Source organism: Phasianus colchicus, chromosome 4 (assembly GCF_987193195.1).
Source record: "Phasianus colchicus chromosome 4, bPhaCol1.hap1.1, whole genome shotgun sequence".
In the NCBI taxonomy this organism is placed as follows: domain Eukaryota; kingdom Metazoa; phylum Chordata; class Aves; order Galliformes; family Phasianidae; genus Phasianus; species Phasianus colchicus.
In genome coordinates this window covers 62,133,000-62,149,933 of record NC_143439.1, presented here as the reverse complement: position 1 = coordinate 62,149,933, position 16,934 = coordinate 62,133,000, and the positions used below count along the sequence as shown (strand labels likewise).

At 40.1% G+C, this 16,934-nt stretch overlaps 1 protein-coding gene across 7 annotated transcripts in view; it reads left to right on the top strand.

The window, feature by feature from the left end:
• Nucleotides 1-16,934, top strand: part of ABLIM2 (actin binding LIM protein family member 2) — a 140,417-nt gene that overhangs the window by 18,517 nt on the left and 104,966 nt on the right. The window contains exon 1 of one of the 7 annotated variants that reach the window (XM_090139708.1): nucleotides 10,671-11,007. The exons of the other annotated variants lie outside the window; for them this stretch is intronic. Within the exon in view, the coding sequence (XP_089995834.1) occupies nucleotides 10,992-11,007 (16 nt within the window). The 5' untranslated portion in view covers nucleotides 10,671-10,991. Of the gene's footprint in view, nucleotides 1-10,670; nucleotides 11,008-16,934 lie in introns of those variants that run through there. 7 annotated transcript variants of the gene reach the window in all.

Sequence of the window (16,934 nt, the reverse complement as noted above, 5' to 3'; positions counted from 1 at the left end):
TGGGCACTTCAAGTCATCTTCAACCCAGTGCTAGAAGAGCCACTGCAATTGAGATAGCATTGGGATTTCCAATGCTTAATAATACAGGAAAGTATTGCAAGTAGAGCAGCTTAAAGAGATGGGACTGATTTGTGACTGACAGTATGAAAAACATTGTTAGAATGACTGACTCGGGAAGTTAGCTCAAATTAAGGGTTTCTGCAAGTCACGATGACTGATTTAAAGATTTATGCTTTTGGCACCTAGCATCTCACTGGCTGGGAGCAAGGTGGTTAATGAGCAGAGAGAGGCACTTCCAGAAGATGTCTCATTCTGCACAGCAGCAATGACAGTTGTGGCTAAATTATTAGAAATGTAAGGATTTGATTGGATTAAGGAATTGCTCCTAGTTCTGTGCTTATTTAACATGTTAGCCCTTACTGTGTCCTTTTTCTAGCTCTTATGTAAGAAATTGTCTTTGCTGAGATAATTCAATCACACCCTATCATTTTTCATACCCTGGGGACCTCGTCAGTCTTTTCACAGAATTAGATATCATGCTTTGAATATGAAATTGATATTCACTTCTTCTAGCTTGATCAGATTAACTTTATTAGACTCTGTTTTTCTTAGTAGTTCACATAGAGCTGTGTTCAAGTCCATGTTTTAAGGGAATTCTTGAAATTCAGACCTGTTCCTACAGAGATGCAATTAAAAATAAAAAGCTTTGAAAAGTGATAGTTTTTCTGCACTGCTAAACACTAATCATTCTGGAGTAAATGTTGATTTTGTTTATCACAAAGCAAAATTGTCTCTTAATTCTGTGAGAGCAAGAGTGTCACTCTAAATGACAGAGAGAACTGGGATGCCATGGAATTGGTATTTACCATCTTAGTCGTCATTTACTTTGAGTGTTTGGCTTAGGAGGTAAATTATCTTTGGTTATATTCTTTTTTGTGTGTGAAATAAACACTAGAAACATGCTGCAGTAGCATAGATCACTTGCTCTTTCTGTGTAGCGCATTGAACAGAGGCTGGGATGCTCTCTTATTAAAACCAGCATTTCTGTGTCATATCTGGGGAGTAGAGCAGAGCCAGATTGTGTCCTGATGTGGGGCAGAATAAAAAGAGCTCTTGTGTTCTGCAATCCTGTGAGACAGTAAGGCTGGCTGGCCTCCTCCTGCCAGACATCATCTCTCCAACTTTTCCAAAATACCAGCTGGCCCAACATTAAGTATCAAGTGTCCCAAGCAGAGTTCTGACTGCCTGTCCATGACAGCAAAACAGAGTCTTCTTTCAGCAGTATATAGGTCATGGAATAGCTACTTGTGTCCTACATAATCGTCGTCTTAGTACGTTGTCATTACAGACTTGAATCCTTGGGATTATTGGCAATTGGAGCAGACTGTGGGCAGATGAAGCTGCCCATGCTTTCCTGTGGTGTGACCCACATCTGCTGGTGGGTTAGGTGGTGGTCATCAGCCTCTGCTTGCAGAAAATTTTGGCTTCTCTTTGTCTGGGGGTAGACAGAAGGAGAGGGGTCTCTTGAGGCAGAGAAAAATAAAGGTTTTCCTGTACAGCTTGTAGCCAAGGCCTAGTAAATACAGGTTCATCTTAAGAGAGGACTTCAGTCAAGTCAATTCAGATTAAGAGAAGTGTATTGAAGTGTTTTCCCTGCTTTCCAGTGTTTTGAATAGAGAAGTGCACTTCAGTGCTGCCCTCCAGCCATGTTTTACAGTTTTCCCCTTGGTAACTAGAAACCAGATTTTGAATCCTTCTTTCCATCCTACTGGACTGTGTTTTAATTTTCCTTTCCAGCAAGTTGTACTAAGCTAATGCAGATAATGTGAGCATTGCAGGAGCTGGAGCTCAGCTAGCCCCAAACCAGACCTTTCCCACCAGTTTCAAGCACTTTCCCAAAACAAGATCTCCCTATAAAAGCAGCTGGGCCACACAGACTAGATGGAAATGCGCAGCTCCAGCATCTGCTGCCTGCATAATATGAGCACTTGTTTTCTTGTCAGAGTGAACATAGTGACATTCTCAAGGACTACTGTTGCAGCTCAAAAATGTATCAGAACGCAGTGGAAATGTTGGTTGCAGAGCTGTGCAAGAAGTAGCAGAATGGTTCCAGGCTAAAGGTTGTGTTTACATGAATGTAGCACATTTCTCCTACAAATGCAGTGCTGAAAGTCTGCAGAAATTGTGTAGCCTGAATATGAAAAAGGAGGCAATGTGCTGATGTTTCTGATGGGGATAAAGAACAGTTTGGTTCATGTCAGTTTAATTCTACACAAGAAGAGGTTCTTAGGTGTGATGTTAGCTTCGATAATGTTAATACCTGTATACATTTGAAATAACTGTGTCATTGCAATAAAATGGTAATTATGCCCTCTTTATGCCAAATTAAGCATAGCATATAAAACCGGAGGAGTTCATTTTTATGTTGCAGCAGTAATTACTCAAGACATTTTTATATTCCTTGAAATATCACATTAAAAAAAAAGAGAAGGCTTTGGAAAGGTCCTTAAATTATTATTTTAAATGCTTATAGAAGCTCAATTTCAGACAGTGTTAATGGAATGTTAGTACGTTATAATGTAATTAATGGTTGGTGATAATTCATTGCAGCTTGACTAGCAAGATAAATTACTATACTTTGTTGTTTTATTTTGCTTTTGCTGTTTGGTGTTGCTGTAGCAAGTAGGCATGGTTGTTGTCTACCAGGGAATGGAAAAAGAAATGAGCTATGGAAATTTGTTCTGAAATGTTTTTTCCTGGTTCCAAACGCTTGTTCATTTTTTAGCCAGGGAATGTACTTGTTCCTCTGCTCTGTGACACAGATGGAAGCAAATATCACCATGAAAAGAGGAGGAAGGATGCTGAGCAGGGGCATAGCCTGGTTGGTGCTGCAGATCTGGTGATGAAAGTCACAGAATCACAGAATTGTAGGGGTTGGAAGGGACCTCCAGAGGCCATCTAGTCCAACCCCCCTGTCAAAGCAGGCTCCCTACAGCAGGTTTGCTGAGGTAGGTGTCCAGGCAAGTCTTGAATTCATCTCCAGATATTCCACAACCTCCCTAGGGTGTCTTCTTTGGGTAATTGAGTGTAGAACAGGTTCCCAAAGCTGCTGGTCATAGCCTCAAGCCGACAAGAGTTTGAGAAGCATTTGGACAATGCTGTCAGACATTAGTTATAAATATTGGGTGGTCCTGTGTGAAGCCAGGACTGCTCCTCGAACAAGGGATGTTCTGCTCTGTTCTACTCTGTGCTCTGTTCTAGCCAATGTTCTCTATGGTTTTATGCCCTAAAAATAAGGGGACAGGCAGGAATATGGCTCCATTAACTTCTAGATATACTAGAAATAATAGTGGGACAGCCAGGGAGCTCCAGCCCATGTTTTACTGCCCATCAGCTGAACCCTGTGTTTGAATCTGTCTGACAGACCTGCTTTCCCAGGACACTTGTATCCTAAGACCTTTCTATTATCTCCAGGTCACACACATTCAGTAGTTCCACATCTTTCTATAATTTTCCTCTAATGATAAATCAGTGTGTAGTACTCAAGTGTTCTGAGGTTTCTGGCTATCTCATGTTCCTGCTGGTACACTGGTAATAGAGTCTAGTGATTCTTAATTATTTCTTGAAAAAATGAGGAAGCTGTGAATTTCAGAGCTACTTACGCTAAAACTGAACAATAAAGAATGTGAGTTAAAGTATTGAAAGAAAAAAGCCTTTTGCTTCCTTTCTTGGTCTCAAAGACATAATTCCATTTCAGATGTTGCTGATGAGATGTTAAAACCTTATACAAGTGGAAAGGCTGAACTCTGGCAGTGATAACTGAACGGCTGAGATCAAAACTTAGCTGAGATGAGAAATCAATTCAAATTGATAGCAGTTATAATGGTTAGCATTACTGGGAGCAGGGTGAAATCCAATAGTATCAGATTCCCACTGATTACATGTTTTTTCTTTGCTTTAAAAGCAGCAGTTCATATTGTTGGCAAATTCCTCAATGATCATCAACCAAGATTAATCTATTCAAGCAGGCTTTGGATCTGCCCTGCTGCTTTGCAGCTATATCCCTCCATAGAGGATGGGATTAGGAAAGCAGGCCGAAAATTCTTTTCTGGTACGGTCATTGTGAGCTGGAAGTGTTGGGAATTGAGTGCATGGGACATATGGAGACTTTGTCCTGAGCACAGTGGCTGAAAGTGGGATGTTTCTCAAATCCCCTCTGTCCTCTGGGACAGGTTTCTAATTTACAGCTTTACATTTGGAATTCACAAATTGAATCCTGAACCTGATTTTAGTATCTGTGCTTGTCTTTGAAAACCTGAGCAGTGCTGTTCTTGCAACATCAGGTTGTGCTTCCAGCTTGGGATCTCATTTAGACTTATCAGGGTTAAACTCGTCAATTTTTCAGATTGCCACAGTCAGGAGACTGTAGCTGCTGCTTTGCACAGTGTAGTTCCTATGTAGCCATGGATGTCTGTCCTAGTGGTGCTGTGCAGCAGGGATGCACTGAACTGCATGATCTTGCAGCAACTCCCCAAAAAAGCAGAGCACCTGAAAAGGCTGCTAGTTTCTTTAGTCAGATTTTCTTGGAGAACAAGGAAATGAACTTTTGAAGTGGAAGATGATTAGATCTGTTGGGTGATACAGAGTGAAAGCCTTAAAAATGCTTTAAGCTCTTGCTCTACAAGTCTTTGTAGGGTTCGTGTCACTTATTCCAGTTGTGTTCCTTTTCCAAGTGTTTGGGCTTCCTGAACCACAATGTCTTCATGGTCATCTCTGTGAGTCCAGATCCCCAGGGTGATCCCCGGGTGTCCATCCATCCTGGTATGCTTAAACACCCCCAAAATCCTCTAATGTATTTGGGAGAGGAGATAAGGCAAGAGGGGGAAAGTCTCTTGCTGCCCACCTAACCTGAAATGCATCAGATTGGAAGCCTTTCTTTCTCCTATGTATGGGGAGTTGCTTCCTTGCAGTCCAGTGTGGATAGCTGGGAAATGCAAAGTGGAGAGTCAGCTTGTAAGTCAGCCTGCTCTATTCCTGGCCGTATCAAGGAGCAAGGGTGAGAAGGCTGCAAGGAGGGATTTTCAGCCTTGCAGAACTGGCCTTAATTGTGTGATGTTTCAAGTATGGGAATCTTCCCTTCCCTTTAGTCCCAGTTCTCTCGACTCTCAAAGTCAGTTGTTTCGGAGTTGTTGTGTGGGTTGGTGTTTTTTTTGGTGGTAATTTTTTTTTTTTTTGAGACTTGTCTGAAATTAGTTTTCTGTATTACGATAACGCGTGTGAGTGAGTTAAGCCTTTTTTTCTCCATAGCACTAAACCCACACTATTGTTTGGTGATCCTGTACAATAGGCAGCTTATAAATGCAAAATTATGGAAATGTTTATGTAACTTTCCAGAAGAGAATGAAGAAATAAAGATCCTTTAAGTCTAGTTACTCAGTTAATAATTAATTTTATTCTCTATTTAAGCACTGGAAATTTCCATGTATTAAAAAATTCTTTGTGCAATTTTTTGTGTAAAACAATGATAAATTAATATTTAGTCGTCATCTTCTTCCTTTGTATAGCATCAGCCCACACAAAAAAATCCATTTAAAAAAAATATCTGTTCCATGCATTCATCTGCTCCCAGAAGAAATATCCCCAAATAATCTTGGCATCTTTGCAGTGCCTATCATCTTTCTTGTGCTACTGGTGATCCTCAGAATGTCACAATTCTTAGTTTAATTCACTGTAGTTTAATTTCTCCTGTATTAATGGATATAAATTACCTTTACTAACTTCCAAGGTTCTTTGGGAGGACTTGCTCACACTGGCTGCCACTTATTGCCTCATTCTGTTCCTGTGATTTCCCTTCTGTAAAGTTCTGGGCTCAGATTCTGAGTGTTATCTGGGCAGTTCTTATTACAGCACCATTTTATTACTGCCAGGATGCCTGCCCTGAACACAGCACATCCTCTTTTCCTGACTGTGTTCCTCACTTAGTGCCAGGTATTCAGCAGTGTTTGAGTTTCTCTCCCTCTTTCTCAAATCCTTGTAGTCCCCTGTAGTGCCTGACCTTCTAGTAACTAACACCCTCTGTTAATTGCTTGCCTTACCCATATTTATTACATGGCACCTTTTCCGCACTAAATAGCTTGTTGCCTTGTAACCTCTACTTAAGCAGCATATTTTTTCTGTGATGTCCACTCCATTTGTTGGTGGCCAACAAATCGGTGTGCTGTGACTTCATTATGAGACTGGCCCAGAGAGGTTGTGGATGCCCCATTCCAACCCAAGGCAAGGTTGGATGTTGCCCTGGGCAGCCTTATCAGGTGAGGGGCAACCAGCCCACAACACGGAGTTGGAAATGCATGGGCTTTAAGGTCCCTTCCAACCCAAGCCATTCTGTGATTCTATGAGACAGAAACAGGAATTTTACGTTTGTTTGTTTCTTTTATTTTAGTCCTATAAAAATTTACTTACACCACATTTATTATTTTTGGTGGTTTTTTTTCTTCTTGTACTTTTTGTCATTATGAAAGCTCTGCCAAAGGCATTGCAGGCTGTGTTACTTTTGCTCATCATTCTGTATGTCTTAGTGTGTTTTTCTGGAGAATTCTGGAACGTGGTGCTGTAGTCAGGACATTGAAAGGGGACAGCACATTGTTCATGGGCTTCTACAGAGGAACCCTTGTGAGAAAGCAGCTGGCATGGGAGTTAGTTTGGTTTCCTTCATCTGATGGGCTGGCCAGTGGACAAGGGCTGTCAGCACCAATTTCAGAGATGAAGGACACTCTTTATTCCCAACAGATAGCAGGCAGCAGAAAAGGACTCGTGACCTAATTATCTCAGGAGCATGCCCAGCAATGTGCCATCCTTTATGCAAAACTCAGAGTGGAATCTCAACCTCATCTCCCATTTGAAGTTTTTCTGCTTTATAAATATGCAGCACATTCAATATCTTATACTTCAATGCCTTGTAGTAAAAAAAAAAAAAAAAAAAAAATTAAAATTAAAAACAATCCCACAAATTATAATTTTTTTCTTCTGACTTGCTGCATGTGTTCTTCAATTAGAGATACTGGTGTATACATCTCATCACTATGCAGATGCTTGCTCATCCAGGGACTTGAGGACGGAAGTGCTAGATAGCTGGTAGTTTGAATTTAGGCTTCTTCTGAGCAGAACAGGTTTGGCAGGGTTGGACTGGCTCCAATGGATGTTTCATGGCATCAAGAAAGGGTGGGCAGCAAGTTGGAAGATGTGGGTGTAGCAGTAGATGCACTGCTTATCCTACTTTATCTCATTAAACCTTTACCCTCTTACTGTTTGCTTTCACTTCTGCCACATGTTTGTCCTCTTTCTTTGGATCTGTTTGCGTGCTCAAGAGTAAGGATCGTACTACTCTAGTGCCAACTTGGAGCACAACCACTGTGGATTACTTCAATTCAGCTAATAGACAATGATAATTAAAAGGAAACATGTGCTTCTTAATTTATTTTAGTCCTAGTGATCAAGCATTGCCAAAATCTGTATAGTTACACACAGGGATATGCTTAATTTTATCGCTTTTGTTGTTGCTGTTTGAGATCATTCTCTTCTTAATGGAAAATCAAACACTGCCCTGGGTAGTGCTGCAGCCAGTTACTTAAGAGGAAAAATACTTTAACACATGCTGAGAAAAATCTGTGAAATATGATGCTTTATTGTATTTTTCCAGCATACTTAAAGCAAAATTTGTTAATTACAGATTGTTTATAAAAATTGCTTTTTTTTAATATGTGTTTAGAATGAAATCTCTAGTTTCTGTTTGCTATTGAAGTCATGTACACTGTTGGTTGGAAACTTAGTAAGGGAATTGTAGTTCAGGGACATGCAGACTCCAAGCAGTATGAGAATTGTTCAGTGCAAGTAAGTACATGTATTTGTTTTTTTTTAATCCTTGATTAAGAAGTATTTTATTTTCTTATAGTGAAGATAACAACTGTGTTCTTTCATATTTAGTAAGAGCAGAGTTTTTTTCTAAATGTTTTCTAAAGCAATGGAAAAGAAGCTGAGAATGGATCAAGAAAGGTGCTCTGAGCATGGGAGAACAAGAAGAGCATTAGATTGTACACTCTCTGCATTCTACTGCACTTCATTTTCCTTGTGAAAAGGGAAGCAAGTATAGGAAAAATGTGAGTTAATCACAATCAGATCTGAAATCTTTAAAAAATGCCATTTACCAATGGTACCATAGGCTATAGAGAGCTTGCAGCCAACTAATCCATTTCAGCATGGCCTGGATTTGTTGCTAAACTGACTGGCTGTCGTTTGGAAAGCCATCAGTAAAGGCACTGACCTCGGCTATGTATCTTTGTTGAAACAAAACCTAAAGCAGAAGGGTGGTGAGGATGCAGTGAGGGCAAGGCTATGCCTACCAGAACTGGACTTGAAGTTGCATGAGGAGTCAAGGGCCTCCTCTTTCCTATAGCAAGGACAATATATTGCTGTTTGCATTATAATAGGTATTTGGCTTGAGTTGATGTGAGAAGTTAAGACTATAATGCTTTATGGATCATGTGCATCAGCAGTCAGTATCTGTATGGCTTTTGTTGCAAGCATTTACTACTTGCCATTGCCTTCCATTGTCAGTGGATTGCTGAAATGTGAAGCACTGGTCAGCCGGGTTGTGTCCCTGAAGCCAGATCCTAGTGTTGAAGTTTCACTGCAACACAATCCTCACAGCTACTGATGTAGGAGCCTACCTCCTCCATAGCCAAGTATGAGACCTCAGGAGAGGCTCTAAGCTTACAAGCAGAATTGTAAATGCAAATTAGTGCACTGTTCAACTGTGTTATCATAGAATCATTAAGGTTGGGAAAGATCTCAAAGATCATTTAGTCCAACTGTCCATCTACCACCAATATTGTCCTCGTGTTATGATTGCCCTGTACCAAAATGTGGGTTGTACAGTATTTATCCTTGCAAAGGAGAGGGTTTGGCAAATGGAGGGAAAGGCTGCAGTACAGCTCTTTTGCTTTTCCTGTCTATTAATTTACCTTTCTCCTGAGCAGTACTATTCAGCAGAGTGCCTTCTGCATCTCTGCCAAGATGAAGTAGCCTCTGGGAAAAGCACAGGAGGCCAAATACAAATAGTTCATTGTGTTGTTTGGAAGCTGGAGTGGTTTCAGCATGCAGAATTTGTGTTCCGGAGTGGAAATCTTTAGATCTGCTTAGTCCCAGACCATGTCAGTCAGCATCCCTAGGAAGCTCTGGACTTTGTGTGCCAGGGAGAGCACAGAGATCTCTAGGTCAGAACTCTTCAGCTATCGGTATAGACAGCCTATGCCTTTTCCAATAGTCAGCACTGGACAAACAAAAAATGCTTTCTTATTTATCTCTTAAGAAATGTAAGTACTCTTAGTGTAAAGAAAAAAACTAAAGAACAACATTCTGGAAATTTGGTAGACTTACTCATTGCTGTATTTGTTGATCGGCATTTGTGTGAGAACCATCTGACTGATCCTCAAGAAATACATTCAGATTTGATCATAATTGCATGTTAATACTTTTGAAGCATTGATGGTTTCTTCAAAAAAAAGAATGACTCCACTCTCTTCCTTATATAGTGTTTATAACAGTTTGTCCATAGTGAATTATAAGAGCTTAAAGAAATTCTTATGACTTTCACTAAGCATCATTCTAACTAAAAGTTTTGCTTTATTTTACACAAATCTTCTTTTCTTTTTTTTTTTTTCAATCAAAAGCAAGCTATATTTCAAGCTTTAAAAAATAAATTGTTTGATATGTTGCTAGTTTTTTTTCTTTGTGGAGATTGGAAGTTATTGAACTTCCTATGAAAAGATTTGCCATTGACTATTGAAGCCAGTGGAGAACCACCCTTAATCCTATATTCAGCTATTGATTCAATAGATTGTTAACAAGATTCAGTGCAAAATGTTCTTTAATCTGCACAGTGCGGTGAACTTGCTTTGCCTCTTGTGCAAAGTGCTGCATAATGTGCTGCAGATGCTATTTTCACATTTACACCCCTGAGCAGTTTTTGTTTGCTGAAAGAAAGAAGCTGTTCCTTGGCTGCTTTGTAACTGAAGCAGGCAGTGACTGGAGAGGATGGGAAACAAGGGAGGAGGGGGGAGTGTTTTGAAGCCAACAAAGGTTGCAAGAAATAATAAAATCTTCATGTAGAAGGGAAATGCAGCCCTGTTTGTGTCCCAGCACTTCGTTTCAAGTTTACCCAGGCTGCTCTTGAAGCCATTGGTCTCTTCCCAGTGTACGGACTACCTTTCTGCCTTCACACAAAGTCAGTCTAAAGCAAGAGCTACAGGTTTTTAACCCTAACAGAGCATTCACATGCTAACTGAGCAAGCAAGTATTGCTTTAAATAGCTCAATGCATCACTGTTATTCCAGCGATGCGCAGTCCCAACTCCATATGAGCTAGCAGGGGACAAATCTTTGGCTGCCAGTTATCACAGTGATTGCCTTCTGGAGAGAGGCAAGCTCTCAGCATCTCCTTCCGAAATCAGTGCCGTGCCCTCCTGCCCATGGTGACAGGGCATGGGGACAGCCTGTACCAAGGGGGACAGCTGGAGGCATTTCCCCTCTGATGCCAGATTCCATATTTTTAGCTTATCAGCTGACTATGTTTTTCATTTCTGGCCTGACAGTTTGAAGTTTTTTCCTTCTTTAAGCCTTTTTTTCCGAGGTGCCACCCCTACAGTGCTAAATGAAAGGTGCTCCTCTCATGTCCCTGCCAGAGGTGGACCACCAGTGGATGCCGTGTGGACGTGCAAACCTTCAGCTTTCTGCTGGGTGCTATTTTTACATGAGGCTTTGGCTCGCCTCCCGCCTGTGCGTGGGTGCTGCAGGAGTCATCTGAGCCACAGCCGCACTTGTGCCGGAGCAGCTCTGCCACAGAGCCTGCTTGTCCCACTGCCTGCCCCCAGGACATTGAAGCACATGTTGGGATTGCCCCTGTCACTGTCCTGGTAGAGCTGGGTTAATGCAGGCATGCCGGAGGATACAGGTATGGTGGGATGACTGTGGGTTCTGGGGAGCACAGATCTGAAACAAGTTGTTTTTCGCCTGGAAGTGCCGTCACTAAATCACTGGTGCTGTTGTGGGAATAGTTATTTGGGGTTTACCTGGAAATGCTATAAAGAAAGGTGTTTAAACATTTATTTCAGATTATGCTTTATGTTCATGCAATTATACTAAGATTTTTGAAGTTATGATGATATTGGCACTTGTTAGGTAACAGCTCAATCGGAAAAATTCTGATTTTTTAAAATATTAGGTAAATACGTCGTAGTAGAAGACTTCATCATGCTTTAGACTTAGATTGTAATGAAAAAGAAGACCTTATTCCTTTATGCAGATTTCTCACTGCAGTCTTACTAGAAGTCATATAAAAATAGCCCTTCTCTTGCTGCAGTAGCAGTTCCTAAAATTCAGCAGACATCTCTCTCTAGCTGCACTTGCATTTGGTAAATATTTTATTACAATGATGAGGGCAGGAGGTTAGCTTGTGCTAAGCTTGTTTCTGTGATGTGAATTTTGCATTAAGCATATGGTGAGATTTGGACTTCTTGTGTGCTGAGTGCTTGTGCTATATTGCTTATCTTACATGTTTGTGTTGCTTTGCATTGTGCTGGATAACACTTCTTGTTCGTTTCTGGTGCCATAAATTAGCAGAAAAATCATGGGTCACTTCAGTCTTCATGCTAACTGCCTGCTGTCCTGTGTCAGCTGTAGATTTTTTTTATTTGATTTTGGATCCTTAGGATGTGCTGGAAAAGGCATGTTGTCCTCTCCGTTGTGCCAAAGGCACTGTGCAAGCTGTTGTTTATAAACAATACCAGCAGGTTTATGGTTCAAAAAGGAACACGAATTTCAAATGGATGTACTTTAGCTTTTTAGACCATGTTAGTGAGTTTAACTAAATAGGGACCTACTGCATAAAGATGGATTGGATTTGCTGAATTGCCTGACCTATGGAATATGAACTAAGAGATGGGAGCAGTAATAGCCTGTTGTGTAGGGCAATAGCCTTTTGCTGTAGGGCAGGGAGAAGCAGTGAGCACCTGTACCCAGCTGGTGTAGCAAAGCCCCGTTGGGAGGGCAGCTCAATCTGGAGCTCTGGGTGGGCACAGCTTGGCCACGCACAGCTGAAATACAAGGGAAAGCGTCCTTGGTCTTTCCCCTTGTGAACTGTCCGCATTGTTGTGATGTACGGAAGCAGAAGATGTGGTAACAAGAAGGCATTGTTAAGCATGCAAACACGTTATCTTGAAAAAGGGTTGTAACACAAATCGCAAATTGGAAAATGTGTTAAAACAGGCAGCTTCCAGATACTTAATGTGCTGTTGCAGAACCATGAAGATCTCACGCCCCCACAGTGCTCTGTAATGAATCACAACTTCTTAGGGGAAAAAGCAACAACAAAACAAAACTCTTTGTCTAAGGGAAATTTTTAGCTCGTGCACACACAGTTCTCCAAACACTGTGTACTACCTTATTACTCTTTTACTATCCCTGAGCCTATGCCAGCACTAAAGGTGCTCCTAGTCACTACGTTTTACATCCAAACACGAGGCAGGGAGGCAGCAGGGCAGCTTCAGGCACCTAAAACCACAAATAGTGCCTAACAGGATATTTACGGGCGCTTCAGTGCTTATTTCCTTGCCTTTCATCTGGTGGTTTTGCATCCAGCCCTACATATTTTGATTGAGACAACACCAAAAATGTTTGACAAAATAACAACTTGAGCTCCAATCTCTAATTCTCATCTGATTCTCCTCTAATCCTGCTCAGAGAAGATCGCAAATTAAATTCCTCTCTAGGCTTTCCTGAACCATGTCCTCCCCAAATTCTAAGAAACAGGATTTCAAGAATCAGTGCTACTGTCCTGTTTCCCAGATGTTTAGTGAGTAAATCGTATTTTTTTTCTCCTATTTGTTTGATTTTTCGGGAATAATCTCTAGCTGTAGACATGACAAGTTTTGGTGTTAAGTCTGTTGAGATAATTTTTTTTTTAATCCAGTTGTGTGGAATAATATTCATTATTATTCATGATTATTAACGATAATGTGTGTTTTTAGTTTGGAGTTGGAATGTAGCCTTGTACTTTGCTTGAAAATGCCAAAGGCCTTTTTTACCTACTAAATAGCTGATATTGGTAATATAAGGCATTAGTAACATTCTAGATTTTTTTTTCTTTTTTTTTCTTTTTTTTCTTTTCCTCAAGCGAAAAGTTTCTCTCTCATGAAATGGATGGGTTGTGAAGAAGGAATGTTCTTGCTGAATGTACTTAGGGAGACAATTGTGCTGATAGTTTTTGAGGGAAAAGTCTTGTAGTTTTATTTCTGATGGAGAGTTGTTATTGTAGGTGCACTGTAGTGCATCTACATGGACCCAAGGTGAAAGGATTGCCCCTTTTGTACCCAACCTAAAGAATGGGAGCTAAAATAAACAATCACCAAAACAGCACCAAAAACAAACAAAACAACAACAACAAAAACAACAGGAGAGGAGAATCACTTCTGCACCACAACAGATTCTCCCACTTTCTCTTGTTTTCCTTTTATCTGCATCTTCTGGCTCTTGTTTTACACCATCCATCAAATAATCTTTTTGAAGAAATAGTGTTTTCCCTGAATTGAGAGGTAATTGTTGAGACTGCTAAAATCTGTTCTTTAGGAATATTTATTCCTATCAGCGTTGTCTATCCATTCAAATTACACCTTTTTGTTTATTTCATGATTCTCTTTAAAATGTCTGTATCAGAGAACAGCAAGCACCTGTCACACCAGTTATTAAATTGTGTAATTAGGTCCATTGTTATTTCAGGCTTTTATAGTGACCAAGAGCAGGAAATCTCATACACTATTTTTTGTTTGTTTTGGAACAGGTTAGGTAATATGGAATAAATGAGAGATGTAGCCTTATTTTTGTCCATATACTGGACAGGTGAAAGTCCTTAAAAGGAAAATTCATATTTGAGGTCTAATTGAGGTTGAATGTATATTCCTAATCATAACCCTTTTCAACTTCTCAGGGCTTCGTTTCTAAGCACAGTAATGGCTTCTGTGGGTCCTTGTGCTGTGTCATAATGAAAGGTGTGAAACTGAAAAAAAAAAAACCAAAAAAACATTAGGACTATGTCAATTTGTGCAGTTTTGAGCCATATGTTTCTCCATAGGGCTTGCAATCTTCCATGAAGATTTCTGTCATTTGGCTAAAAGACAGTCTGGTAGCAGAGTGGCTTGCTGTCATCTGCATGGGCCAGTCCTAGACAGGATTTTTTTGCCAAGGATTAGATTTCTCTGTTCCAGGCTCCAGAGCAGAGCATGACCAGGGGACTCATGAATCTTCTTTTCTGCTGCTGCCATCAACTTCCTTAGTGCTACTTCCAAAACACTCCTGTCTCAGCCAGGTCTCTCCCTCAGCCCTGGTACCTCATCTGCAGTCCTCTCTGCTGCTGAATCCTAGTCCAGCTGTGCTGAGTGAGATGGGTTTGTTCGGAGGGTTTCTTTTGACCTCATACTTGAGATTTTCATAGAGCTGTGTATCTGTCACGATGTCCATCTCCTTGCCAGGCTTCAGCCTTTACTCCAAAGTACTTCTGAAATCAAGATGCTGTTCTTCCTTTTTAACACTGACAAACAATCTGTTTTATCCTGTTCTACTTATAAAAAGCTTAAGCAATTTGCCTGAAATTTTCCATAAAGAACTGAGCTTGAGAACATTAAGCATGAAGAATGTCAATATAAACGAGTAAAGCTTGGAATGACATAAACCCACTGAAAACATCATTTTACAGTTGCACTAACGTGTGTAATGCAGCTTTAATAATGTGTGATACCATAATCTTTTTCCTCATAGTGCATATAGCAAGTGCATTCATTGGGAGCAAACAGCATAGAAGCAAATCTATCTGAGGAATGTATCATATCGTACACTTTAAAAAAAACATCTCTCTGCTGGAGCTGAATGCTGTGAAAGTGGGAGGAGGCAAAAATTGGAAAATCAGGCATTCATTTATATTTCCAGACAGAGTCATTTAAAGTTTAGGAAGAAATTTGTTTTCATTCAATTCTGCAATCCAAGGTATAGTGTAATGTTTTAATTTTTAATGAGCTTTTAAGTCAGTCGGGATCAGATGAGTTGTCTCAGATCACTTCCTTTCATCATTAATTCACTATTTTACTCATTAAATATGTTAATTGCAATGTCTCCTTTGAAGACTGATTTAGATATATAAAGGCATGAAAGCGGAATGGTAAAAATTACCATGTGAATATATGGTAAATGACTCAAGCTACACTCGAAGTTAAAATTTTAAGGTGTTTAATACAGTTTTTCAGAGTTGTATCAATCATTGCTATTTGGACATGAAGCACAATATGTTTTAAAATAGTCTTCAAGTATAAACAAATCTATCATTTTTGTGTCATTTTCTTAGAAGAAAGAATATTTATTTAAACAGTCTTCAAAAGTATAGTTGTACAGTGAGCCCGGTGACGTTGCATTCCTAGTTGTTTGTATGAAACACTGGTTAGTTTAGGTCTGAACTGAGAGGAAAGTAAAATAATTATTCATCTGAAGTGTTCTTTCTTATAATTTACTTTATATCTGAGTTTTTTTATTCTATACATTGATAAGAAAATATAATGCAGAATTCTTATGTTGTTTTTAGAAGCACAGATGTGCAGCATTGAACTGCCAGATACGCAGCAAGAGAGTGGGCAGGTGGCATTATGCTTTCTCAGTGCCAGAAGGGTGCAGCCAACATTACACATACTAGGAACATAACCTAGTGCCAGGGGGTTAATGTGGGGTGCTCAGGGGCACCTTGGCAGAGATTTGTAGTGATAATGTGGCTCTCTGTGGACTCGGGCTCTTCCACAAAGACAGGTTGAGGGAGCTGGGCTTGTTCAGCCTGGAGGAGAGAAGGCTCTGGGAGACCTGATGGCATCCCTCTGGTACCTGCATGAGATCTACCTGAAAACTGAGGAGGGACTCTTTATCAGTGTAGTGATAGGACAAGGGGTAATAGCTTTAAGCTAAAAGATTAGATTAGATATTTGGAGGAAATTCGTCTCTATGAGGGTAGTGAGGTACTAAAACATGTTTGACATGGAAAAAAATGAGAGGGAAGGGTGGAAGTGGGCAGTTCTGCGTGTGCACAGACAGAATGTTTAAGCACTTCGAAGAAGAAAAGTGAAGTTTTCTCTGAAAAGAGACAATATATTGACTCCAGTAAGGAGCCATCAGTTTGTTCTTGCAGGCTGTGGCATGGCTCCCTGCCAGTTTATCCAGCACCTCTGTAACCCTGTTCTAGGCCAACATGATCTGGATGCAGTCAGCTCTTTTCAAGTCTAGTCTTTGAATTAAATACTATAAATTTGATGCTTCTTTACAGTTTTGGAGGGAGAATCCTTTTTCTCCACAGCTGCAAGATGCTCCTGTACTATGTAGCTCAAGAAAATGCTTTGTTTCAATTTCTTACAGAAATGGTTCTTCCATTATTTCAGTGAGGATAGTTGGGGACAGGATGCAGTAATGAGAAAATTTTTATGTCATAAGTTGAACACTGTGAAGTTGAAAGTTTCATCATTATTCTCCTGGGGAATAATTATTAGCTTGAACTTTGTGCTGTTTGTGTAAGATTGGGCATTTGCCTTTCTGTAAGCTCCTAATTGCTGGCTGTGCTGTGTTGTTTATATTGGATATGTATTTAATTACAACCAGGGCTTAGGTAGTAGTTCCAAAGTTCATGTTGCTTTGAGCAGGACTTTTTGACAGTCAGAAAATAAGCAATTTCATCAGATAAAGAAGACTGCTAGAGGATGGTGAATAATGTGATAAGCAACTCAGTTCTGTGCATCTCCTTGGTATAAAAAATGAACACATACCTTTTCTGCTTATGGAAGTAGAGTCTACTCAATTTGG